The 25,795-nt window shown below is 45.9% G+C and overlaps 1 protein-coding gene across 1 annotated transcript in view; it reads right to left on the bottom strand.

The window, feature by feature from the left end:
* The window catches only part of RASAL2 (RAS protein activator like 2), a 770,134-nt gene extending 747,259 nt beyond the window's left edge, over positions 1-22,875 (bottom strand). Inside the window, exon 1 of the mRNA XM_078642089.1 lies at positions 21,581-22,875. Coding sequence (XP_078498215.1) covers positions 21,581-21,734 — 154 coding nt within the window. The 5' untranslated portion in view covers positions 21,735-22,875. The remainder of the gene's footprint in view (positions 1-21,580) is intronic.
* Between the last annotated feature and the right edge of the window lie 2,920 nt (positions 22,876-25,795).

Raw genomic sequence — 25,795 nt, 5'->3', positions numbered from 1 at the left:
AGCAGCGAGTGTTACGCTTGGCTGTGTCCCACCTCTCGAGAAGGCATAGGCCCTTCCGTGAAAACCCACTGGCTTAAACATTAGCGTATCCGGTCACTCTGATGACTTCTAAACTTCAGGAAGAGGCACAAATACCTGCTTAGTGTTCCAGCTGCTGAATCTTCACATCGGCCATGGCCCCACAGCCTCTCTAGACCACGTGCAAACCAATTTTAAACTCGGGCCCGGACAGGCCCATGCTTTTTTACTCACCCTCATATATTATGAAAAGGCGCAAGAGCAAACAATTTCCCAGCTATTCAAGGACTGAAATTGGAATAATGAATAGCCCTCTTTTCAAACCTTTGTGGTTATTTCTTTGACTTTCCTGTAATTAAGAGTGGAAGCATAGAATTATTTCTACTTCCAGGAGGCATGGACAGACGGGCACTCCAACGGTTAGAAGATGTGCCAAAAACAATGCATGCACCTGCAAAGATCATTTCGCAGGTGCATACTTCCAAAATGAAACACCTGGCAGTAGCAGCTGTGTTAATAGCTTTCTTTTTTGTCTTTTGGTCATGCTGCACAGCATCTTCTGCCGATGGTGCACAGCATCGAGGAAGATATTAGCAAAGATTTGACAGTCCTTGTTTCGTGACGAGGTGCTCATTCAGTTTACAAAACATTTAAACTACATTAACAGGCTCCGATGATCGTGCACTTCAATTATAAAAAAAAGTAAAAAAAATGTATGACTGAATGTAATAATGTAAAAAAAAAAAAAATCAGAAAAGAAATAACAGCGTAAAATCAATATTATATTTAAAAAAAGATCAATCGGGCAGTTTTTCTATAACATCTAATACTCCTCAAAACTCTAAAGGCAGGAGATGCTAGTTATGGAATGAAAAATGCTCAACTGTGACTGAGGGAAGAGAGGGGTCATCTTCTCCAAGCGTTGAGGTGAAGCCTGCAGAACAGCTGCTGCCTACAAGGCCACTGAAAGAACATTCCGCAAGCCTGCCACAGCACAGAGGGGGCCTGCAGCTTATTTATAGCTACTGTGGAGGACAGACCAGGACAGTGTGGGCATCAGAGCCACGCAGGGCCTCATGAAGGTCTTACTTCGTAGATCACAAAATGTGAATTGGGTTCTGGGTCTCTGGCACTGAGACAGGCCGCACCCTACGCAGGTGAGCAAGGCTGACCCACTTTGAGCTTACATATGAAGAAAGCTTACCTTCAAGCACTGTCCACAAAACACTCCTTCTAGAACTAAATCATCCCCCAATCAATAATCGCTGTTCTAACTACACACCCTGCTTGTGTGACAGCTAAGTGATCAATAGTTAAACCATTTACACCAATAAAGAGGTGCGTTGCGTCCGTAGGGAATACCTCGGTCTCCCGGACAGCTTAGCCATGAATCCCCTTTTCTCTGCAACTTGCAAAATCATTCTAAGCAAACATGATTTCGGTCTTAGACAATATTTTCACAGACCGGCAGGTCAGGCCTCGATAACCGCAGTCATGCAGGCCATAATAGGTGAACTAACAAGGGTGAACAGGCAAGGTACAAAGTTCCAGGCGACGCCCATATAGGCGCCTGAGCCACCCATTCTCAAAGACAAGCGGTGAAATCTAGGGGCAGCGGAAGGGTTGTTCGCCGTCCCAGTCTAAGATACTGGGCACCCGGCGCTAGCAGGTGCGAAGCAGAGGTTGGAGGAACCAAGCTGTAGGAGTCAAGAGACATACATGGGGGCCGGACGGAATGTACCTCTTTTCATTCCAGAGGACCAAGACCATCCTCTGTGCTCCAGGGAGGTAGAACAGACCGAGCAGCACAAGCGATACAACAGGCCCGTGCCCACAAAACAGCTACTCAATACTTGTGTACATCAGTGCCGCAGCCTACTCAGGAAGAGGCGAGGGATGGCAAGTTACCAGGAAGAGGGACATGTTAGGACACACAACTTATCAGAACCACATCCGGTTTTATGGTATTCTTCTGAAAGACAAGTCCCAACAGGAACAAAACTATCCGAGTTTTGGCCACACCAACTCACTCTAATCTGAGGAGGTCTAACACCAGCGCAAGAGCCTCATCTCTCCCGCGCCAGACACCCTCCTTGACCACTCATTCCAACTAACCCGGAAGGAAGACCTGCCTCTATTATCTCAGCCAGCCACTCCTCAATCAACAGGGCCCTATGCCCGCCACTGCTGGCACTGTTACACCACTAGGCCCGATCCGTCCCTCCAACTTCAGACAAGCCAGCCTCCTACCTTTTTTACTGACATATAGAGTACTGCCCCTAGAGCAACCGCCCTGCAACTACATACATCACTATCACCCAGGAGTTTCTCCTAGCTGCACCCTGGGCCCACCCCGCTCTTTAACCCCCACCCAGTTATTCTCTTCCCCATAATTCAGGAACATGCGGTACAACATCCAGGACTGCCAGATGACCCCTCCACTCCCCTGGTTAATACTGCAGACATCTCACCTGCCCTTTAGGCACTCCTGGGTATCACTCGGCCCTTTGTCGCCTTAATGTTGACGCGGATGTATGCAATGCTTATGCTTTTCAATCTCGTCACAATAAAAACACTTTGTAAAAAAAAAAACACTCATCAATAAAAGCTAAAGATGCCACCTACATTCCCTGGAAGCATCTGCAGGACTCAGACAACCTATTTCCTCCCCCATACTAAATCCATCACTAACTGTTGCTGCATCACATGCCACCCCGTGGGCACTATGATTTTAGGGCGCCAGAAAGGAGACAACCCAGTAAACTTTTTTTCTCTCACCTGCAACTTGCTTCAAACTACTGCTGCTAATATGATCAATGAAGGCATGCAAGATAAAAAATAAAGAAAATAAAAATAAAAGAGAAACAGGTCTTACGAGAGTTGGTAACTAGCTAGAGTGGGACCTGGATACACTGAAACGTGTCTCCTCAATGCATTCCCAAGATGTGACTGCTGTGCAATTATTACCCGCACTCTTTATGGTGCGAGCAGTAAAACAAAAAGGCTCTGAAGGTTTTCTCTAGTAAGCATCTGATAAAGCACACACATTTCAGTGACCACAGTTTGAAAATAAGACGCCCATTGCCCTTTAATCTGTACACTGTGTACACTGTGGAAACAAAGCTGTCCTGTCAGGTGCGAGTAGGACGTAGTCCTGCTTTGTTTTACCTCTGCAAACTGGTAGAAGGCCAACTTTATATTTAGGAAATTCACATAAAAGCCTTGTGCTGAAAAGGTGCTATGGTATAAACTTTAAAGGGGCGGTAGTGGGTGGGGGAGGGGTCAAGGCACTAGTAATTAGGAACTGCTGGCATTATCTAGATAGGAGCATGGAAATTCTATAGCCAGAGCCGGCAGCATTCTGTAGCCCAGTGGTTCTTAACCTTTTGACTTCTGTGGACCCTCATTTAATCATTAATGGAACCCAGGGACTCCCACTGAATCATTATTGGAATCTGGGTACCCCCACTGAATTATTATCGGAAACCGGGGACCCTCACTGAGTGATTTCTGGAAGCCAGGGAGCCTCGCCTAAGCTTTTTCAATACTCTGAACCGCAAAACAATAAGCAAAAAAAACCTGAAACAAGCATTCAGCTAACACAAAAATGATTAAATATATTCTTTAATTCACATATAACTATTATTATTATTATTATTATTATTATATTTGAGTTTGTAGAGCGCACAGATACCCGGGGATTTCCCGGCGCTGACAGAGGAAAAGAAGAAGGGAGACAAAAGATGGGAAAAGATTAAGCAGAGAACAGCCAGGTTTTCAGGCCCTTCCTGAATTTCAGATAGCAAGTTTCAAAGCGCAAAGAGATGGGGGGTATGTTCCAGAGTGATGGCGCCAGATAGGAGAAGGATCGACCACCAACTCTGGTGCGTTTGAAACGAGGTACGGAGAAGGTGCCAAGAGAGGAGGATCTGAGGGTGCGCACTGGACAGTACGGGTGAACCAAAGTGGAGAGGTAGGGGGGGAAGTTGCCTGTTTTGATCCGGTGCATGTAGCAAAGGGCTTTGAATTTTGCTCTTGATTCGATGCGCAGCCAGTGGAGGCTGCGCAGGGAAGCGGTAGCAGAGGCAGTTCTGGGCAGATTGCAGAGCAGGCGGGCTGCCATGTTTTGCACCACCTGTAGTTTACGTTTTACCTCCTTGCTAGCCCCAAGGAGGAGCACGTTACCGTAGTCCAGCCTGGAAGTTACTAGAGCCTGGACCACAGTTCTTTGGGTGTCTGGCGGAAGCATCCATGCTATTTTTCTCAGCCACCGTATGATATTAGTACAGGTGGCCGAGACTTTCACAACATGCTGCTTCATCGACAGTTGGTTATCAAATGTAACTCCCAGGTTACGAACCTTGGTGGATGGAACCGGTAGGGGACCCATTTGCTGAGGCCAATGCTTAGGACCCCAGAGAGAGTTATCAGGACCGAATAAAAGGAGTTCGGTTTTGTCGCCGTTTAGTTTTAGTTTATTGGTCTGCATCCAGTTGGCAATATTAGTAAGCCCCGATCGGAGAGATGAAATGGGGGCGTGTTGATTAGAGGAGAGAGAAAAAATGATTTGGGTGTCGTCCGCGTATGAAAATATAGAAAGACCAGATTGTTCTGCCAAAGAGGCGAGAGGACTAACATAAATATTGAAGAAAAGAGGGCTTAAGATAGAACCTTGGGGTACACCGTGTGGGGACGGGAAGGTAGTGGAAGCAGAAGTGGAGGAAAAGACCTGAAAGGTGCGTGCGGACAGGAAACTAGCGATCCAGGCTAGAGCAATGCCATGGATGCCAGCGGCCTTTAGGGTGGAAAGGAGGATGTCATGGGAGACGGTATCAAACGCGGCGCTCAAGTCCAACAGGATAAGCGCCACCGTCTCCCCTCTGTCCACCTGTTGCCTGATAGCCTCTGTGACACCTAAAAGGGTGGATTATAAAAACAAAAAAAATATACATTTTAATGGGAAGGTTGGAGCTTTTCATAATTCTACTCATCATCCATACTATATTCTGTTTGACGTACCTGCACTGCTTGTACGTATCAATCTGAGGATAATACCATCATTTTTAGCCTTCACTTCCAAATTCCTTCACATTTACAAAACCTCTTAAAATTTTTGTTTAACATAGTGCTTTTTATTTATATACATTTTATTAAACTGTTAATATTATTTCATTTTCTAAGCAGCCACGGACTTTCAGAGTAGGATCTCAAGACTCCCAGTGACCCCAGACCACAGGTTAAGAACCATTGTTCTAGCCCAGAGCAGGTGGATTCTCTACCCCTGAATCGGAGGCTTCACTAACCGTGGGACGGGGACCTCCACAAGCTGTGAGCCAGAGGCTTCAAATAGCCTTGCGCCAGAGACGTCCACTAGCCTGGAGTCTGAGGCATCTACTAGCCCTGGGCAGGTGGCAATTAATAAATCAAAAACAGTTGGCAGTTACAAACACTGGCGCAGGTGACGAATACTAGCCTCAGATCAGGTTGCGTTCACCATGCCAGAGGCAGTGGCATTTACTTGAAGAGCTGGTGGCCTTCACTAGCCCAGAGAAAGTGGGATTTACTAAACATGGAGCAGGTGGAATTCATGAGTCCAAAGCCGGTGACCTTCATGAGTCCAGAGCCAATGGCATTCATTAAAACAGAAGCAGGTGACATTTGCTAAATCCAGACTTGGTGGCAGTTCTTAACATCGCGGTACAAAAGGGGGTGGTGATGGACGGAGCATCTGAACCAATCAAACACTCACACCCAGTCAAAAGATCTGGGTTTGATCCATCACCGTTCTTTAGCCCACACTGCCACCCCAGTTCAGACATGGCTATATGCAAATCAGTCTGAGCCTGTGCCTCATGGGAACAGTCCAGCCCGAACTGCCAAGCCATGCATTCCCTGGACCGGAAACAAGCTTCCGAGGACCGGTTTCTGGTATTACAGCCATCTTCAGCCCGGCTTGCTTGAATCCAGTGGCAAAGTGAGCAAGGGACTCACGTCTGAGCATACCCTGCCACACTTATGGCGGCCAAAGCGGTACAAAAGGGGGTGGTGATGGACGGAGCATCTGAACCAATCAAACACTCACACCCAGTCAAAAGAACATCGCTGCAGGTGGCATTGTAATTGTAATTGCATTTATATAGCACTTACCCCCGATGAGGCGTTCGACGCGCTTTTTCGGCGAGTAGCACACCATTACGGTACCCATAAAGGATTAGTAGTGAATTAGTATTGTGAAATATGAAAGTAATTTGAGTGGTGGATATGTTAGTCAGTTATTTGGATTGAGAGGGATAGTGGAGGGATAGAAGAAGGAAAAAGGTTTGCATTTTTTATAGCGCTTGCTACCCTGGATTGGCTGTTAAAGCGCTTTTTTGGTGAGTAGCACACTACTCCGTAACCCATAAAGGATTAGTGGTGAATTTGTAGAATGAAATATGAAAGTAATTTGAGTGGTGGATTCACAAGTTCAGGGTAGGTGCCATTCCCGAGACCAGGGTAGGTGGTAATCCCGAACCCAGGGCTGGTGGCCTCCCAGAGCCCAGGGCTGGTGGCCTCCCAGAGCCTAGGGCAGGTGGCATCCCAGAGCCCAAGGCAGGTGGCATCCCAGAGCCCAAGGCAGGTGGCATCCCAGAGCCCAAGGCAGGTGGCCATCCAGAGCCCAGGGCTGGTGGCATTCCAGAGCCCAGGGATGGTGGCTTTCCAGAGCCCAGGGCTGGTGGCATCCCAGAGCCAAGGGCTGGTGACACCCCAGAGCCCAGGGCTGGTGGCATGCACTAGCCGAGAAGCAGGTGGCATTCACTAGCTTCACTGGGCCCAGAAGCAGGTGGCATTCCCTGGGCCCAGACGCAGATGGCATTCCCTGGGCATTCCCTGGGCACAGACGCAGGTGGTATTCCCTGGGCCCAGAAGCAGGTGGCATTCACTGGGCCCAGAAGTAGGGGGCATTCACTAGTCCAGAAGCACTTGCCTTGGTGCAGGTGGCATTCACCACCACAGAAGTAGTGGCATACTAAATCCGGTGCAGGTGGCCTTTACTAAATCCGGTGCAGGTGGCCTATACTAAATCCAATGCAGGTGGCCCATACCAAATCCAATGCAGTTGGCCTATACTAAATCTCCAAAAGGTGGCCTTTACTAAATCCAGAACTTATGAACTTTATTAAATGTGGAGCTGGTTGCCTTTACTAAACCCTGTCCCGGTGGCCCTTACTAAACCCTGCCCCAGTGGCCTTTACTAAACCCTGTCCCGGTGGCCTCTACTAAACCCAGAGACAGTGGCCTCTACTAAACCCAGAGACAGTGGCCTCTACTAAACCCAGAGACAGTGACCTCTACTAAACCCAGAGACAGTGATCTCTACTAAACCCAGAGACAGTGGCCTCTACTAAACCCAGAGACAGTGGCCTCTACTAAACCCAGAGACAGTGGCCTCTACTAAACCCATTTGTGGCATTTAAGTAGGTAACATTATTCTCTAAACATAGATGAACAGAACAGTATTTTGTACAACCCTGAACTGAACTACTAAGCAAAGTCCAGAAAACATGCCAAACCTAACAGCCACCCAAGCATTCCATCTACAAAGGTGTCCAGTCATACAGAAGTGACTTTGCACTGTGATGGAAAATAAGGAATGAGGAGGAAGGCATACCTAAACTGGGTTCCCCAAGTAATGAGCTTTGGCAAAGTCAATAGGTCTCACCTATGCCAGATCTATTGGCCATGCCAATTATTTTTTTTAAAGATATGTTGTGTTGCTTGAATTCAAGAAATAAAGCACTGGGACGCAGCCTTTTTTTAAGCAATGTTGCACAGCAGCCCACGCTCCTGTGCAACATGTTAAAAAAAAAAAAGCGGACGGGGAAGTCTACACAAGGGGAGGGTGGTGGAGGAGGATGGCGGGAGCAGCAACAATGGGATGGGGGAAAACCAATACAAGGAAGGTGCGGGGAGGAGGAGGGAGCACCCCATAGGGGTAGCAAGGAATGGGTGGAAGGGAAAAGAAGAAATAGTACCTCAATCACAGCCCGCGCAGCGGACAGGCATTACGATGAATCAATCTGTCCTTGATCTATGCTCCACAGAAAGTAACGGAAGGGACACGAGGCCTGCACTGCCCATGCAGCCAACAAATAGTAAGAAATGGGCGGGCTCCAAACCCTTTAATGTAAATAATAAGCCTCACAATCGAGAGTGCATACAGCACAGCCGCTGTCGCAGGCTTCACGTAAAAAGGCGGCATGACAAAAGATCTAAAAATGAATGATTACATTATTTACATTCAGAACTATGGACTGGGTGAAGTTAAATGTATTCTAGTGCTATCTGTAGCCGAGACCTAAAAAGCGGACATAGGTACATCCCCTTTAAATGCAGCAGAGGGACCATCCCTTTGAAAAGAATAAATGAAAGCCCCAATACCTAAAGCAGAAAGAGATACTGCCCAATTGAAGAGTTAATGGAGGTACTGCCTCCTTTAAAATATCCAAATCTATATCGCCCATCTTAAAGCAAATTAAAATACTGCCCTATACAAAAGGAACACATCAAGGTATTAGCACTTCCAACAAGCGTGACAAAGGCATCGCCTGATATGGCGCGTGGAATTGGGGCTATGCAGGCTTTGGACAATGATAAATGAATACCATGCCAAAACAGAATGAATCGATTGGAGGCAGTCAAGTCCTCGATCAGCACTCCAAAGTAATACACTCCTAACTTTAAATGGAGCATTAGGAAACAAAGACATTTTGATGGAGCTACAGCAGACTCCAGTTACTTCTAATATAGCTTCTGTGTGATATTCTACATTTTAACAAAAATAAAACCAATCTTAACCACAGCTTTACATACAACAGTTTAGTGCGCATCTGCAATACAGTGTACAATGCCCTTAGATGATCGTTCACAAATGTAACTTCTGCCCGAGGATGGGACGTGGATGCTATGTATTTAAATGTTTTTTTTAAAGAAATAGCACAAAGATGTCATTACAGAGAACAACGCTGGTGGCTTATTACTGTCTGTGGAGGAGGGCCTCTAAGAGGTGGATTCATTAGACTAAAACTTTCAACTGCCTCCTGGTTGGATTTTTATGTAATTACTGAATATTCTGTGTGTGGCTGGAAAAAGCTGTGAGGGAAATCAAGGCCGTCATGGTCGCATCTCAAGCAATGGGACCCCTCTCTTCAGAATACTCATCGACTGGCTGCCGTTACTGCTTTAATAAAACAAATAGCTTTTCAAACAAAATTACAGAGTAGACGCGAGAAGACAATCACCTTAAAAGCAAAAAGCCTTCGTTTAGAGAAGTCGATCACCTTAAAAGCAAAAAGCCTTCGTTTTAGTGGCGGGATATCACCCAGCTGTCACCTTTGTCGCACTCGAGGCGCTCTAAGTGCCTGAATGTGTCTCTGCTGAAGGGAGTCTGAACACAGCACTACAAACCACAGCCTGCAAGTAGGGATGAGGCTACAAGTGCAGTCAATTCATGTTTGAGATTTTTAAAACATAAGACAGACCCAGATACGTTCCGGAACATAAGCCATATAAAATAAAATATGATAAAACATACACGACCATATATCAAAAAAATATATTTGGCAACAAATGTTATTTTTCGTTGTTACGCATCAAATCCTACACAAACTGCCAAATTTACGGCAGCGGTATTAAATGTCCAAGATGGGTCATTGTGCAATGAAGTTACTTTTGTTGTGTCCTTCCACATTCCAGACATGGGGCCAGGAGTACCAGAGGGTGTTTGCATTCTTGGTCTATGGGAAAATACGTTAGTACATATAGTTCCAGTCAAGAAGTGACAAACTATGTTCTAGAGCTTTGTTCACACTCAGCAAAACACTGTTGCAAAACAGAAGGATTTTACATCAGCAGCACATCAATACACTGGGTTTTTAGGCTTTTGACAGATCACTGCCACTCCCCAAGGGCCAGTTCTCTGCAAGGTACCCCATCACCCACAAACATACCCTTAGGAATGAGGCAACAATTCCTAAACATGATGTAGTTGGTTAATGGGAGATCGAGTGAACAACATTCAGTGTTACTGGAGTTGTCTTAACATGGCTGTTCAAGATAGTCCTCACGCATGGTACAGGAGACGAGGACGCAGTTCTGAAGACATCATGCAATAGAAGTTGGTAGGGTGTTGTACTACTTATTGCAAATCTGTCCAAGTGCACATCTTCAGCGCAAAGAGAGGCAGTTTGCGGGTTGGAATGATATCTAAGTGAGTCCAAAGGCCTTGGAACAGGGTACCAGGGCTGGAATCATGGTAGAAGCATCTTCAGACAATAAGAGTTTGCCAGTAATCTGTATATATTGGGTACTTTTTCCTCTTGCACACTGACTACGAAGATTTGCAAGGAATTTAATTGTTTAGACAAACTACGGTATTTTACAGGGAAACTGAGAATTCTTCATTGAGAAGCTAAAACAGACACTGAGTTCTATAAAAATAAACATAAGCAAACTTTGCAAACAAAGGAGCAGATATTGGGTGGAGTTCTCATCACGTAATAAATACTTCACTAGAGGGGGTAAGAGGATGGAAATGATACAGGATACACTGGGGCTGTGTATGGGATTCAGAGATCACTCAGAAATCGTAGAGGGCAGACCTTTCCCAAAAACACTGCTAGACCTACATTGTGGGTCAGACATTTTAGAAAAGCGAGCTCAAAGATGGACAAACTCAGTTCAGAAGAGCAAGGCCATTCGTCCTAGAAGGGAATAACAGCAGATATGTACACTGCTTCATCCTGGACAGAGCCATCACTTGATGGCTAGTGTACATCACCTAATCCTGGACAGGCCATTCAACAGGTGTACATGGCTTTGTCATGGAAAGACTGATCGCTCGAGGTGTACATCGCAAGAGGCCGATTAGCAGTTGTGCTACTGCATACTGTTTTACCTTATAGACGCAGAGCACCAGATGTGCAACTTTAGATTGCTTGCAGTAGGCTAAGAAACACATTTACTACTGTACATTGTATCTTCCAGGATAGATTGATGACCAAGTGTACCTACCACTGTACATCGCTTCCCCCAAAAGAGACCGAGCACCAGTTAGGCTCCGTTACAACCTTTCATTCTAAAGAGACTGATGCAGGGCGGAGCCGGGCCAGCGGCCAAGATGGTCGCACGAGTGCCCGGCTCCGCCGGCTCTCCTCTCCCGCTGCCTGAATTTCCCGTCTGCCCCGCACAACATCGGAGCTTCGTGTGTCGGAGGGGGTGCCGAGTGGATGTGTTCTCCTCCGAGCGCTTTCCGCGCCTCGGGAGCGGAGTTACGGCTATTTGTGTTCCTGGCCAGAGAGCGACCTCCAGCCGGGCCCTGGCGTGATCGCGCCGCCGCCAGTGAGATCCACAACGTCGGATTCAGAGCTTCAGAAGGAACCGCCCCACGATTGAACAGGTCAGCCCGCCCCTATGGACTTGGCTCCAGCGCTACCCATGCACCGGGAGGACGGAACGTGTGCGGATTATCGCGCCAGTTTGATGTCCCCCCCCCCCTTCCACTCCTTAATGCAGGGGTGTGGAATTTAATACAATATCTACTTGTCCACGGGACAGGTAGCTTCATAAATCGACTTGTCCTGTACAAAATCCACTTGTCCCTTTGGTGCCATCATGTAGTGCACCGTCAAACATTGGCAGCACTCATTATATAAGAGCTTGGATAATAGCCTCTCTGGTTATGCTAGGCTCATAGTGTATAGAAGGATTTGAATACTAGTGATTTCCTTATTTTGCCTCTTTTCTGCAGATCTACCCATTCATCCTTTCATTCACCCACTGATATCTAGCATTTCACCTTTACATTGGCATCCATGCATTCTTTCATCAGCTTACCATTCTGTCAATTCATCCATCCGCCCATCCATATCCAAATCTACCCATCCATCCTCAAACATATCCATCCATCTCAGCCATCTGTCCATCCTTTCGCTCACCCATTCTTCCGATCAGCCATCAATTTACCCTTTCACTCTTCCATCCTTCCACTCATCCATCAATTTACCCTTTCACTAAACCATCCTTTTGCTTACTGATCCATCCACCCTGCAACCCATCTATCTTTTCACCCTTTCCTTCATCAACACATCCATCGTCCATCCACCATCCCTATAAACCATCCTTTCACTCATTCATCCATCTAGGAAGCCACACTAACACTCATACTCACTCATCTATCTACCCTTTCACCCACACTTCCCTCCTTTTACTCACTCACATCTACACGTTAATTATGGGCCTTTGTCTACCGAGCTGCAGACAGAAGAGGCTCATCAAGAGCTCCACCCCCAACGCAGCTGCTAAAGCGAGTGGTTTATGACACCCTTGGGGCCCAACCTATCATTCCAGCTCCAAATCTATCATTCAAACTCATCCATCCCTCCTTCCTTCCATTCATACATCCATCCATCCTTTCGCTCATTCATCCATCCAATTTCACTCATCCCTCCATCCAGCCAACCTTTTGCTCTTCCATCTTTCACCCCTCCATCCTCCTTTCCACTCCTATCCATCAACCCTTTCACTCATCCCTCCATCCTTTTGCTCTTCCGTCTTTCACCCCATCCATCCTCCTTTTCACTCATATCTATCCTCTCTTTCACTCATCCCTCCATACACCGTTACACTCAACTATCCACCCATCAATCTATCCATCCTTCCACCCATCAATCTATCCATCCATCCATCCTTCCACCCATCAATCTATCCATCCTTCCACCCATCTATCCATCCGTCCACCCAGCCATCCACCCACTCTCTCTCATCCATCAATCCACCCTTTTATTCAACCATCCATCCTTTCACTCATCCATCCACTTTCACCCCATCTATTCACTCACCATTTCACTCAATTCTTTTACTCATCCATCCTTGCATCCATCCTTTCACTCATCTATCCACTTTCACCCCATCCATCAATTCATTCACCCTTGCACTCATCCATACATCCATTCTTTCACTCATCCATTCTTACATACATCCTTTGACTCATTCATCCATGTATATATCCATCCACCATTTCATGTTAATTATGAACCTTTGTCTGGACCTGAAGAAAGAAGAGGCCCATTAAGAATTCCACAGCTGCTGTAGCTGCTACAGCAGCGTGTTAAGATGCCCCTGGTGCACGCACAAAGTGAGACGAGAGGCCCAGTGCAATGAGAGAAATGAGGGTGCGCCTGAGGATTGTGCAGGGGCTGCATGAGAAGGGAAAGCATGAGCCTCACTGTAGGCCCCCGGAGGCCAGGGTGAGGAGGGATTTTAGGGCCGATTTTAGGCTCAAGGGTGAAGCACAGAATAAAAGGCAGGGGGGGGAGGGTCACACGGTTAAAGTCAGAGCAGGAGCCATGAGGCCCAAGGCAGCCTCTTAAATTCCAGTGATGTCTGTGTTCTGGACCGGAGTCGAAGAAAATGAAAGGACCGGGGGAGGGCCTGGAAGCCACACAAGAGCCTCGGGGAGAAAGCAAAAAGACTCTTACCTGACCGTGCTGTGGATGTTTTATATGGAGCTGCAACTTTGAGCTCTGCCCCATCATGTTGTTGTTCTGCTCTGGGGAAATTAAAGTGCAGGCCCCAGCTTTTGCATTGACCCTTTCAGTGCCGATAAACTGCTCAGAGCTCCTCATTAACTGGCTGTGACCAAAAGGGTTGAACAGCTGTGTATCAGATTACCGTAAGCCTGTCTACTTGTCCTTTGGACAAGGTAGAAATTAAAACCTCTTGCCCTTGTAAGAAATCTAGATGTCTTGGGCGTTTGGAGATAGGAATTCCCCACCCCTGTTAATGGACTTCTTCGTCCCCTACTTGTTGCTGGCTGCTTGGTTGGCGTGCTGCCTGACCTGCAAGGAGCTGCCTACTCCACGTCTCCGCTGTGTGGGGCTGGCACCGGCGCGGTGCCACCAATGCGCCCTTTCGGATTGTGGGGGTTCGATCCTGCTTATGTGCTTGCAGTGGGGCACAGACGCTACTGAGTGGTGCGTGGAACTGCCGACTTCCTCTCCCCCTTTTATCGGGCTTGGGGCGGGCGGCCATGACACTTGCTTTGGCGGCGCTGGGATTTGGGGTCCCCCCGACGAGTGGTGTTTTGAACGGTTGAGCCCACAGTATGTGTTGGAAGTGCACGCGATGAAGGCTGGGGAATGGAGTGGACGTCCCCCGTGCGCTGATAAGGAGTAGCTGGCTTTGGATTACTGCGGGGGGCGCCGGACGCCGCCAGGACGGAGAGACACATCGTCGCTGGCATTTTGAGTGCGAGACTTTGCCCGTGCAGCTTTTGCTCGGACCTTTCTTGCACATGTTTGGTGGTGGGACCCTGCTCCGTTATTCTTGGCGACATGGGAGAATGTTTGCGCTAGTATCACTTCCTGTATGCTCTTCATTGACTGCCTATTTGACACCTTTTCACAAGCCTATGTCGGATGCTCGGAGAGTCCGCTGATCTAATCTGCTACATTATCCTTTTATTTGCTTTTCCTGATGTCGAACTTTGCAACTACGAAATGGCCGTCCTGGTGTTCCTATCTACTCTGCTTGGAAGGCAGACGCAAAATGGCGGCGGCGCCACCTGACGGTGCGGCTGCTTGGATCGTTGCAGGGCATTCTGCTCCGTTTGTGTTGACATGCCCGCTCACTGTGCTGTTTCACTTGTGCTTCCTCGTTTATAATTCTGTGCCGTGTTTCTATTCGGGCCGGCAAATTGTGTGTACAACATTGACACTTGGCTCCTTCGTCCCTAGCATGGAGAGTTTTCCATACTGCCTGGTTGGCTTGCGGGGGTGGGCTGTATAATTGATTTTGACCCTGCTTATGGTTCTCCGTATTTTATTATTCTTCACAGTATTTTTGCAGGGGTGCGGGGCCGGGGGGGGGTCGGGTGCCTGTGTTAGGGACCCCCCTAGATTCTTTCCCCTTCTGTGGGGTTTTCGATCATTTTCTTCTCTTTTCCTTTTACTTCGTGTTGGATATTGTCTTTCTCTTTCTTCTTGGCCTCTTTCTTTCTATATTTCGGGTTTAGACACTGGGCGACAGGCACGCTGCTAGGGGGGTGGGCCGTGGCCGTATGCAGTGGTGCAGGGTGGGGGGATGGGAGTGGGGTATAGTTTTTGATTCGTTTTTTAGTTCCATGGCCTTCCTTTTTATGTTGTTCTTTTGGCTTTTCTTCCCCTTTTCTTCTTTCTTTTCTTTATTGAGGGTCTGATTCTAGGCAATTCACTGTGCGTTTCCCTAGTTCAGTACGGGGTCTCTGTTCTACTGCTTAATTACGTGGCGGGCGGGTACTGTTTGGGCAGGGGTCTGACTTGTATGTCGAATATCCTGATTGTACGTTTTGCTACGCATACCCTGCCTGTGATGGTCCTGCCGTAAATATCCTGTCTCGAGTGTAACCCTAGTGTTGGCGATGTTTAACTATGTGTTATCCGATCCTGTCTTTTTTCATTTCAACAAAAAAAAAAAGAAAAACATACCTTTCTGATCCTGTGACCTTGTTCCATTCGGCTCTCCTGAGTTGCGCATCAATACTGTGAGGTGTACTATTTCTTTGATCCTGATTTACATTGTTTGACTGTATTACCTCTGTACCCTTGCTTAAACGGGCCGTTTGTCGGACTTTGACTGTAACTGTGAAATGTCAATAAAGGTTTAAAAAAATAAAAAAAATAAAGAGACTGATGCCCAGATTAGATACAGTGAACCAGCCCTCTGTTCTGCTGCTGTACTTATATGATTCAAGCATGGCATGCCCTGTACTATACAGTGGTAAACGCTGTGTGGTAGTAATGGCACAATGTGTGCAACAGTACAAGGGTGCCCATTTTAGGTTTCATACTTTGGGAGAACTAGCAGAGAAAGAGACTCTCTAGATAGGTATTGGCTTAAGGACAAACATTGGAGGTCCTGAGGTGTAGCAGATCGTCGAATCCAAACGCTCAGCTAATAACTACGTTGGATTGTCCTCTCTCTTCCAGCCATTAGGAACCAGCTCCCACTGTTCTAAAGGGAAGCAGTTAATATATAATAGTAGCCGGATGTCTTTTCTATGACCACCCCCTGGTTGGGAGTGGAGCCTCCCTTAACAATGACACTATTTTAAATTTAGCAACAGGGGAAACAGGAGCTTCCCTGACCCAAACAGCAGAGGAAGTGGTCCCTTCTGGACGCAGGAAGAAGCTAAGAAGCTTCCCTCACTCCTCCCATAAACATTAACACCCGCAGTTAAATTGGTTTGTAAATATGCAGCACCAAAAATATACAGCTACGTCAATCGTTACTGAAGGCATGCTTGTATTTCTGGTACAGAGCGAATAGAAAAAAAATACACAAGTAATACAAAACGTAGAACAATGAGAAAAGTTGAAAAGAATGGAAAAAGAAGTTTATTTAAAGCACCTAAAGTTCATAGGTCAAGTGTTCAAAGACATGCCAACGGCTTCTTACAATTGCTACACACGCCTTTCCTCCTCCTTCGTCCACAGCACCGTGGAACTGAGGAGCAGCACCCGGGGAAGACATGAGCTGGCTGACCAATTGCTTAACTGAAGAGCAGGTATAAACAGTGTTGTCATATTCTGGGCTTCACACTGCACACTTTCAAATCAATCTGTTCATCGAGGTGGCATCTAAATTCAGCAAGACTAACTCTTGCTGAGAAAAGGCTGCAGGGCCACTCTAGAGGAGAGGAGCAACATTCAAGATCAGACCACAACGATAGCCCCAAGAGTGCTCCCGAGCCATGAGAGTACCACTAATGGACACTGCCATTGCCGCTTGTAATCTGTGGGGACCTATCTTTCTTCGTCCTGGTAAATTACTCCATCCAGGCTGGCTGTAACAAGAGCACACTTGACCCGCATCTCATCCCAGGTTTTGGGATCAGTAGATAGGTACCAATAAACAAACTATGCACACATGCCCATACTTTGAGGCGGCGGCCATCATCCCACATTAACTAAGCCACTGCGTTCCAATGAGGACGTGCACAGAATGCATGAGATCTGTCAGACGAAGACTACTGCTTTACTATAGCTCTTGACATTCTAAGCATTAGACTAATCTCGGCACAATTATAATTTGATTAAAGAAGACAGTAATGCAGGCCACCTAGGCAGATAGCTGTCCTTTCTACACACTAGACCCTACAACATCTACAAAGTGACCGTCCTTACTGTTGTATCAAGCACAGGACATGGAATGAAGGCCCTGGAGTCACCAAAAATCCCACAGGCCTGCTGCAGAGTAACTCATAAGAGCTCTGTAATGTAAACTGGATTCACTCTATCTCCCACTCAACTGTCCTTCGTCACACCTCCCACAGTGTAGCGTCCAATAAAGTACTTTGACACCTCGGTCTTGGGTATGAAGCACTATATAAAAGCAAATTCAATAAAATACCAAAGAGTAGGATATGAATTACTCATCTCAATAAGAAAATAAACTCAGTTTTTTAAACTTAAATTAAACATCTTTTCTGCTGTGTGCAAATATAACTCGTCATATATGTGCATGTATTCATAAATTTAATATATTCAAAATGTACATTCTATAAAACATACACCATAATTGTGCATGTTTAAAACACATAAAACAGTGCACAGAGGTCTATATTGCTATTCAATGTAGTAATGGTATTCTCTCCACGGATAATAAGGCACTGCCAGCTAACGATGCACCACTGCCCACTATATACATAACCTGGTCAGCAAAGAGAAAATGTGAAAGGCAAGGCTTTATATAGACTATCTTACAGTGCACATACTACAAATGTCCAACATCTGCGTCCTTACTGGATGGTATGCAGCTGTTTCGGCATTCTACAATTATCCCCCATTTTCTCTAGGACACACAATTTAGCTTGATCACATCTCACTTGAGAACACATTTATATTTCCAAAGAAGCTTTTTAATTTGACTAGAAGGAAAAATGGTTTATCCATTTAGAATTTAGAACACATTTTACCAACGTCATTAAAGGGCTCTACCTCTCTACCACAGTTCGACCATCCATGATAACTAAGAGAACGACAATGTCTACTGTTTTCCACTACCATGAGTAGGAATGTATCTTTCTATAGTTAAGGGTAAGATTTAATTCAGTCCCCAGTGAATGGTAACAACGTGTTTCTGAAAGCTCACTGGCAGAGGCTTTCTTGTCTTCATCGCGTGTCCACAACTAGGAGGCACCTAGATTTGATGCCACCTTCTGTTACACAATCCAACCTTTGAGCAAATGAAGGATGGAAGAGGCCTCTGGTTAACTGGTGATACAGATAGCTAGCTGTAAGCAGCACACAGTGTGGAGTGGAGTCTACCAGTCACAGTTGTAGATCAATGTGTGGGGATAACCTTGCCCCAATAAACAGCAATATTTTAAAAGCACACATGCAATTAGCACAGAACAAAGCTGCAATATAAATGACTATTAATCACAAATCTACCCCCAACTTGTTAAAACAAGCACTGTTCACGCCTCATGTTAAAATAATTTACCTCCTTTGCCTCTACAGATGAGTGGCTAGACAACTGTCACATATGCAGGCCAATCCACACTATCCTTCATGCTTGGTCTCAGGCCACCATCTTGTGTATGTAATAGAACTGTACAGAGAGCAGAATTAACTACTGGTTCATATTCATATTTTTTTCACAGTCAAGGATACTGAGGCAGGTGGTAGAGATTAGATGTGAAAAGGTCTGGCCTTTCACAGAAAGCCAACAGTCTCTGACGGGGTCGTGCAGGAACGTGATTTTCAACTAAGTGTGTTCTTTGCTGCTCTTCTGCGTATATATTGTTTTAATGCTAGGAAAGGTGTGAGTGGCACTTTATTTGTATCGCTTAGAAAGAAAATGTGTGCTAGCTTCTCTGTCCCTAGGAGTGGCTGTTTCTGCTTATAGAAGACAACTGATAAGTACAGCTCCTCTCCCTGGATGGGGACCCTTCAACAGGGAGTTACATCCACAGAGAAGTGTGAGATTGTCCCTAGAAGGAAAAAATGAGCACTCTTCCCTCGAGAGCAGGGCGTCCACTGGCAGGCAAGGGAAGGTCAATAGGGGTTGGACCAACATATTTTCAGCTTGGCACGCCTCATGTCCAAAGATTTCTGTATGACAGAAAAGTAACATTTCTTCTATGAAGAAGTGGTACAGCATGTGGAGCATACTGCTTCCGGAGAGGAAACAAAAGCCTAAACATAGGTTATTTTGGGACATAGTCCGCTTTCTCCCAGTAGTTGCATCAGTGTTGGTGTGAAGGTCAGCTACTCAGTGCATCGGGTCCAGTTGGTTACACTTGAGAGTACTGAGCGTAGAAATAGATCCCAAGGATAGCAACACACTAGCAAGAAGAGGCACCCACTTGTTCTCCGCATAGCAGCGGAATCAGAAAACAATGCCTGTAAGAAACAAAACAAATCGTCTGCTTCTGGAGATATTGTTACTGACAAACTTGTTGGCCTGGGAGTAGGGTGGGTGGATAGCCTTCATACCCTATATCTGTGATTCCATTGTACTGAACACAGTTGATTCTCTAATAAAGATGAACGAATTGCCACAAGATAATCATGGTGCGCTGTTTGGTAACTTAGTCAAGCACATTACTTGACCCAGAAGGTGAAAGGGAAAAGAGGCGCCGCATTTTTTAAACTTATGAAAAATGAGATAAACAATGTTCAGACAAAGGACTCAGTAAGAGAATAAAAATACACTACTAGACATTCTTGGTGAAAAAAAAGATATACATCGCCCATCAAACGAACAAAATAGACACAAGAAGAAGGGGAGAACTGAGGCTAAGCCCCTAATATGAAGCTAATGTTAGGTAACCATAACAGCCAATGTGCCTTGGAAAATGATCAAATGTCCTGGGGAAGTATCAGCGGGTCAAAGCACCATGGGTCGGAAAAGAATCTCAGCAACTAGAGGAAGAGATTGGACAGCACAAAGTTGTCTTCTAACTAACTGAGCTCCAACTAAAAGCCAATTTCAGATGGTGCGGCATCCTCAGTGACCTTCCTCAGCCAGATTCTACATTTTTATTGTGGACAGTAGGTTTAAGGATTACACTTTTTTCCATTTTAGAGTCTGGTTGTTTTTATTGGACCAAAACATTGTGAGAAGCAGTCAACGCTTTGCTGTTCCCTTGAACCTTCTTGTGGGTCTGGATCGATACCATGACAAGATTACTGCATTAAACAGCCTAAGGAACATTGTAGGTGGACTTACAATTCAGCACTCATTTAGCCTTCGGAATGCAGATTCTGCTGCTAAACTTAAGCACTGGAGATTATCTGTATGAAGAAATTGTCCTAACTCCAAAGGTATTCCATTTCTGGGATTTCAGATTGGCACAGCAACATGAAAAGGATCCATGTAGTGGGGAAATTAATAGCCTTAAGGGAACCTACCAGACATTTCCCAGCAGCGTCAAACTATATAAGGAGAGGGACAAAATCACTGCATTTCCCAAAACATTATCACCCACCATCCAATTCCCTTTTCTAACTTGACATGACTTCCAAATAAGTGTTGATGGAAATCAGCATGGTGGCTAGACGCTTCAAGCTTGCCCCTTTCTCCCCCAACGTGCTTTAGAGGAATTCCGTCTTCCAGGCTACTTATTGAATATTCGAATGGACCAGCCTCCAGCAAATACAGGGTCCTTGGAAGTCCGATAGCTAAATGTAACACCCCTCATGCTAGTCGGGATTTCTTAAAGATCACAGAGAAAATAGATATTGTAGTATATTCAATTCAAGTGCGGTCTGCATACACAATCCACTTTGCATCTGATTTTTAAAAAAAACGATGGATGGAGGCTAGACAGAAAAAACAAAATTGGCTCCCAACTATTCGTTAATGTAATGTTGCTTAGATTGAACTTTTGTGTTAAAAAGTTACACTGCATGAGGTTTATCACACCAACCCCACTAAAATGCTGCAGAGGTGCAACACCGAGCGAAGTAAGCACATGAAATATTGTAAAATTAGCACATGGCCTTCAATTAAAGCCCATTCACAATTGACACCTTAAGATACCACTATTATAAAACAGGACCATGACACATTATAGTCGTTGCTCCTCAACAAAGAAAACTGGACCGAGTAGTAAAAGGTGGAAGAAGTGCACACTTAGTGAATGCTGTGCATTCTTCTTTGGTCCTACTTTGATAGAGTTGCTGATAGTGTTCACTAGGTGGTGGTGTCCCAACACAAGCAATCATTTGATTAAGTAAAGCCATAACCAAATCTTGGTAGTTTGAGATGGTACGCTCAGAGGTGTGAAGCTTGCATACGCTCTCATATCACAAAGCAGCACCCAGAACTGACACCGATACACGGTCTACACTCACTGCTGAACAAGGTCAACAGCACGTTACCACACAAATACAGATGACAGGATGTTATCAACACAGTGTATACTTGCAGTGTAAATGCACAGGTGACTTGAAGTATGAAAGGCTGCAAGCAGGCGGTTACCACAGATGCACACCCAGTCATGCTGTGTGCAGAATACATAGGTGAATAGTCTTACCGGAGACCCGCACCCAGCCTTGCTGTTGGCACACACATTCTCGAAGGATCCTCTCCAGGGCTCCGCTGCCCTCAAGCTCCTCCAACTCCTGGTGCATGGATGGGTACATGTCCATGTTGGAGCCCTGCGTGGGCCAGGGGGAAAGGCTCAGCATGGGGGGCACATGGATGCTCTCCAGCAAAATGGAGGGAAGTTTACTGAGTTGCGAAGGTCTACTGCCTGTGCAGAAGGTTCTTCTGGGCTAAGAGCGGTTCCTCTTGCCTAAGGTGTGATCCTTGTACTGGGAAAGAAGGGGAGACTTTCTCTGGGTCCCTTTTGTTGCACCTGATGGAGAGATGGGAGTACTTGTCCTTGGGTACTCTTGCCAGGTGTTTTATTTTTTAACTCGTTTGGTGAATGTTCTGGTCCATGGGGAAGAGTTATCCAAATAGGGGGGCTCTTTCTCCAAGGAGAGTGGGATGGATCTTGTAATGGAGATACTCAGTCGCCTTGTGGATAATTGTCCTGGGTTGTCTTTCCTGACTGTTCTCCTGATCTCTTACTATGGGTGTCTTGTCTGATGAAAAATGGGGGGAATATGTCTTCTATTCGGCGGTTCTTGTCCCGAGAGGTGAGCAAAGTAGAGTGGTACCGAGCTCTTGTCCCTGGATGAGCTCTTTCATGCTAGGGTACTGAACCTTGAATGGTTTTTCGTATCCTGGCACTGTAAGGGGTTAAAGCGCATATTTGGTTTTAGTAACCCCACTTGTCCAGGCGCGAGAATTCTCTGTCTCTGCTGGGGGTGTCTTGTGGTATTGGGGTGGACTGGAGGGATGGTGCATTGAGGTGAATGGGCTGTTTTCTTTCGGAGACACCTCGGCTCCTAGCGTCCCCTTGTTCCAGGCGAATGTTGCTCTTTTCCTTTAAAACGAGGAATTCTCTTTTTTGCTGGATACTGGATCGTCCTCGCGGGAGGGTTCGTTTTCTTATTCTGGGTGAATGTTGCTCTTTTCCAATGAAATTAGGAATTCTCGTCTTGAGATGCTGCTGTGGATCGTGCTCGGAGGGGGCTAGTTTTCTGGACTGTGGTGTCTTCGATGAAGGTGGGCTCCGTCTCCCAGGACGCGCTCCTCCCTCCGTGGCGCGCGCTCTTCTCTGTCCCGGTGGGCTGGGGTCGCGAGGCTCCCCGTGGCTTCAGCAGAGCTAGCTCTTCTTCTGGGGGCTCGCGCAGCCCCAGCTCGCGCACCGCTTCAGTCAGCAGCACACTACGGAGCACTACGACCGAGGCCCCGCCTCTCCGCACAGCCCCGCCCCTGTCCACGATAAGGCACGCCTCTTTCCCCAGACCACCCCCTCGCGCACCTCAGGCACGCCTTCAACTCCGCCCCCTTATTCAATACGAAGCTCCGCCCCTGTTGCCCCGAGCCGCCTTGCAGTGATGGACTAGTCTTTGAAGCTGAGGCCACGCCCCTTCACGACACCCCTCCCTTTTGTGTGAGCGACGCCCCTCCCCTTGCGCTCAGAACAAGGCCTGCCGTCAGCCTGCCGCTGCAGACACGCCCCCTTGGCCTTCACCTACCACCTCAAGGCCCCTCCTCCCAAGGCTCTTGTAGCTGCACAGCGAGCGTGCGCGGACAGAAGCGAAGGAGCGCCGAGCGACGGAGCAGGAATAGGCAATCGGTGTCCGAGCGATTTATTGAACTATAAATTCTCATGATAACGGATTCTCAGGCACGGCGAGCGCCGAGCCTTAGAACCAACTCACTGTTAAGACAATGGATACATGCCACACTTAGTGAGGGGGTTTTGCAAACAAATAACATCGGGTAATGGATTTTCACAAGGCACAAGACCTAAAGAAGCATTGAAAATGCAATAGGTCTCGCCTTTGATTAAGTTAGACATTTGCTTTCCTAATGGTATTGTACAGCAAAGCAAATGGCTTTAACTTAATGAAAGGTGAGACTGCCTCACTACAGAGACCTATTGCATTTTTAATGCTTATTTTTATTGTAGTTGAATTTAGTTAGTGAATCGCGCCACAGGTAAGGCAGAATGCTCTATAGCAGTGTTTCCCAAACTGTGGTCCGCGGACCCCCAGGGGTCCCTGACACATTCCAATAGTGTTCATTCAAATTTTATGGGTTTACACCATTATTGTATTTCTTCATGGAATTACAATCCTCATTCCAATAAGCATCATTTTATGTTTAAATCCAATCATATATCCTTCCCATGGTCAGTCCCAATGCATTTCGGACTGTAATAGTCCTTCGTCAGGGGAATTATCTAGACAAAAGAAATATGAGGTCTGAATTGTGGGGACACATCTCTATATCATACATAACTAACAGACGTTTGTAATTACACACCTTCAAACCTTGCAAGGTCATACCAGTGGTCATGCACATTAATCTACGGTCAAATAAAAATCAAAGGTCCACACAAAGAGTGTCAGAAGTAAGAAGATAAGCAGACCTACACCACAAGGTATCAGAAAACTGGAAAACAATGTATAGGTATAGAATCAACCCAACTTGGTAACACTGAAGCGGTGCGCAGGGGGACACCCCTCAATGAGGGTTGCTTATTGATCATTAATTTACGCTGGATTGTCCAGGAAGCGAAACCCCAGCCTTGCACGCTACAATTTTTTCGCAATTGAACAATTTATTTGGTCATACATAGCGGTGCGAGTCCTATTATTTAATTGTATAACTTTCTCCTGACTCAGGACTCAGCACGCCACAATGAATTATGACAACATTACCAGCTTAACGGATCTCAAAGCTGATACATTAGCATTCACGGGTGAGGATGCCACCAAAATTTATGGCCTGATCAAAGAGGACACGTCTCCTTTCACCACTAAAAAAAGTAAAGAAAATAACATTAAGCAACTTTTGTACCTATTGAAAAAGGAAACAAATCAAAGACTACATGCCAGTACCCTGATACGGTACCATCGAGCACAACAAATCCCCAGGGGCCTTCGAGTCCCCTTGAAACCACTCTTATGCAAGAATAACTCCCGTTTCGTTGAGAGATGGTATGCAATCCTCAACAAATGCTCACTCGACTTAATCCTACTGATCGTAGAAGAACTTTCTAAGACACTGGAAGAATTGAGTGTAAAAATTGCGGTTACTAAATCTGAACTAACCGAGATGATGGAATCAACTGATTACTCCAAAATGCTAGAGGATATAAATTTACAATTGGACAAATATACTCAGGATATTCAAGAGCGCAAAATACGCAAATATAAACGAGATACTATCGATTATAAGTTGGGGGAGGTGTACACTTGGGCAGAAGTGTACGCCCGCCGACGCCAACCCAAAGCGTATAACCCATACTCTGCCACGGAAACATCATCGTCCGAAAGTGACACTCAAATGCAGAAAGACAAAAGTCATCCTACCAGCCAACCCAAAGCAGGCCCATCATCTGCAATCACCGTGCCTTCTTTAGAGTCGGGCCCAGAGGCCCCGGAAGACCCAGGCGGGTAAAGAACAGTCGAAAAAACAAAAGAACTACCAAAGAAGGGCAGGAAGAAATAAATGACATTAACAATCTAGTCATCAACATTTCATCTTATACCCTGTCTACATTGGAGACAAAAACCTTACAAAAGGGTCAGTCCTTTGTTCCGACCACCAACTCTAATACGCTGGAGCTGGAAATCAGCTTATTCAAATTAACACGTAATTTACGCCTTAGGCATTACTTTGAGAACGTTCTGGCGATACAAACTGAACCTGACACCATCCTACAGGACCTACGTCCGAAAACTACTTTCTTGGCTCCTTCGTCTCATAAGATTATTGACACATTTGAGAACCTGGTCAAGAGTGAAATCTCCAAAATGCAATTTCAACCCACATTTAAACACAATAACTTAACAGTGAAAGAAAGAAACATTTTGAAGAAAATGTCAGAGAACAAAGAGATCATCTGCCAAAATGCTGATAAAGGTGGTGCTCTTGTAATTATGGACAGAACGTTTTACGATGAGCAAGTTTCATTACATGTGTCTGACAGTACCACATATGCTGCCTTAAGAACGGATCCCACTGAAGAATTCAGCCAAGTGTTAGACAAGATCTTAACTAAAGCCCTTGAGGATAACATCATCACTGTGAGAACCAAGAGGTTTTTGACACAACTGAACCCGAAAACCCCATCACTATATATGTTACCAAAGGTACATAAAGATCTACAGAAACCTCCGTT

Source organism: Lissotriton helveticus, chromosome 1_1 (assembly GCF_964261635.1).
Source record: "Lissotriton helveticus chromosome 1_1, aLisHel1.1, whole genome shotgun sequence".
NCBI lineage: Eukaryota > Metazoa > Chordata > Amphibia > Caudata > Salamandridae > Lissotriton > Lissotriton helveticus.
This window is presented reverse-complemented; position numbering and strand designations above follow the sequence as displayed.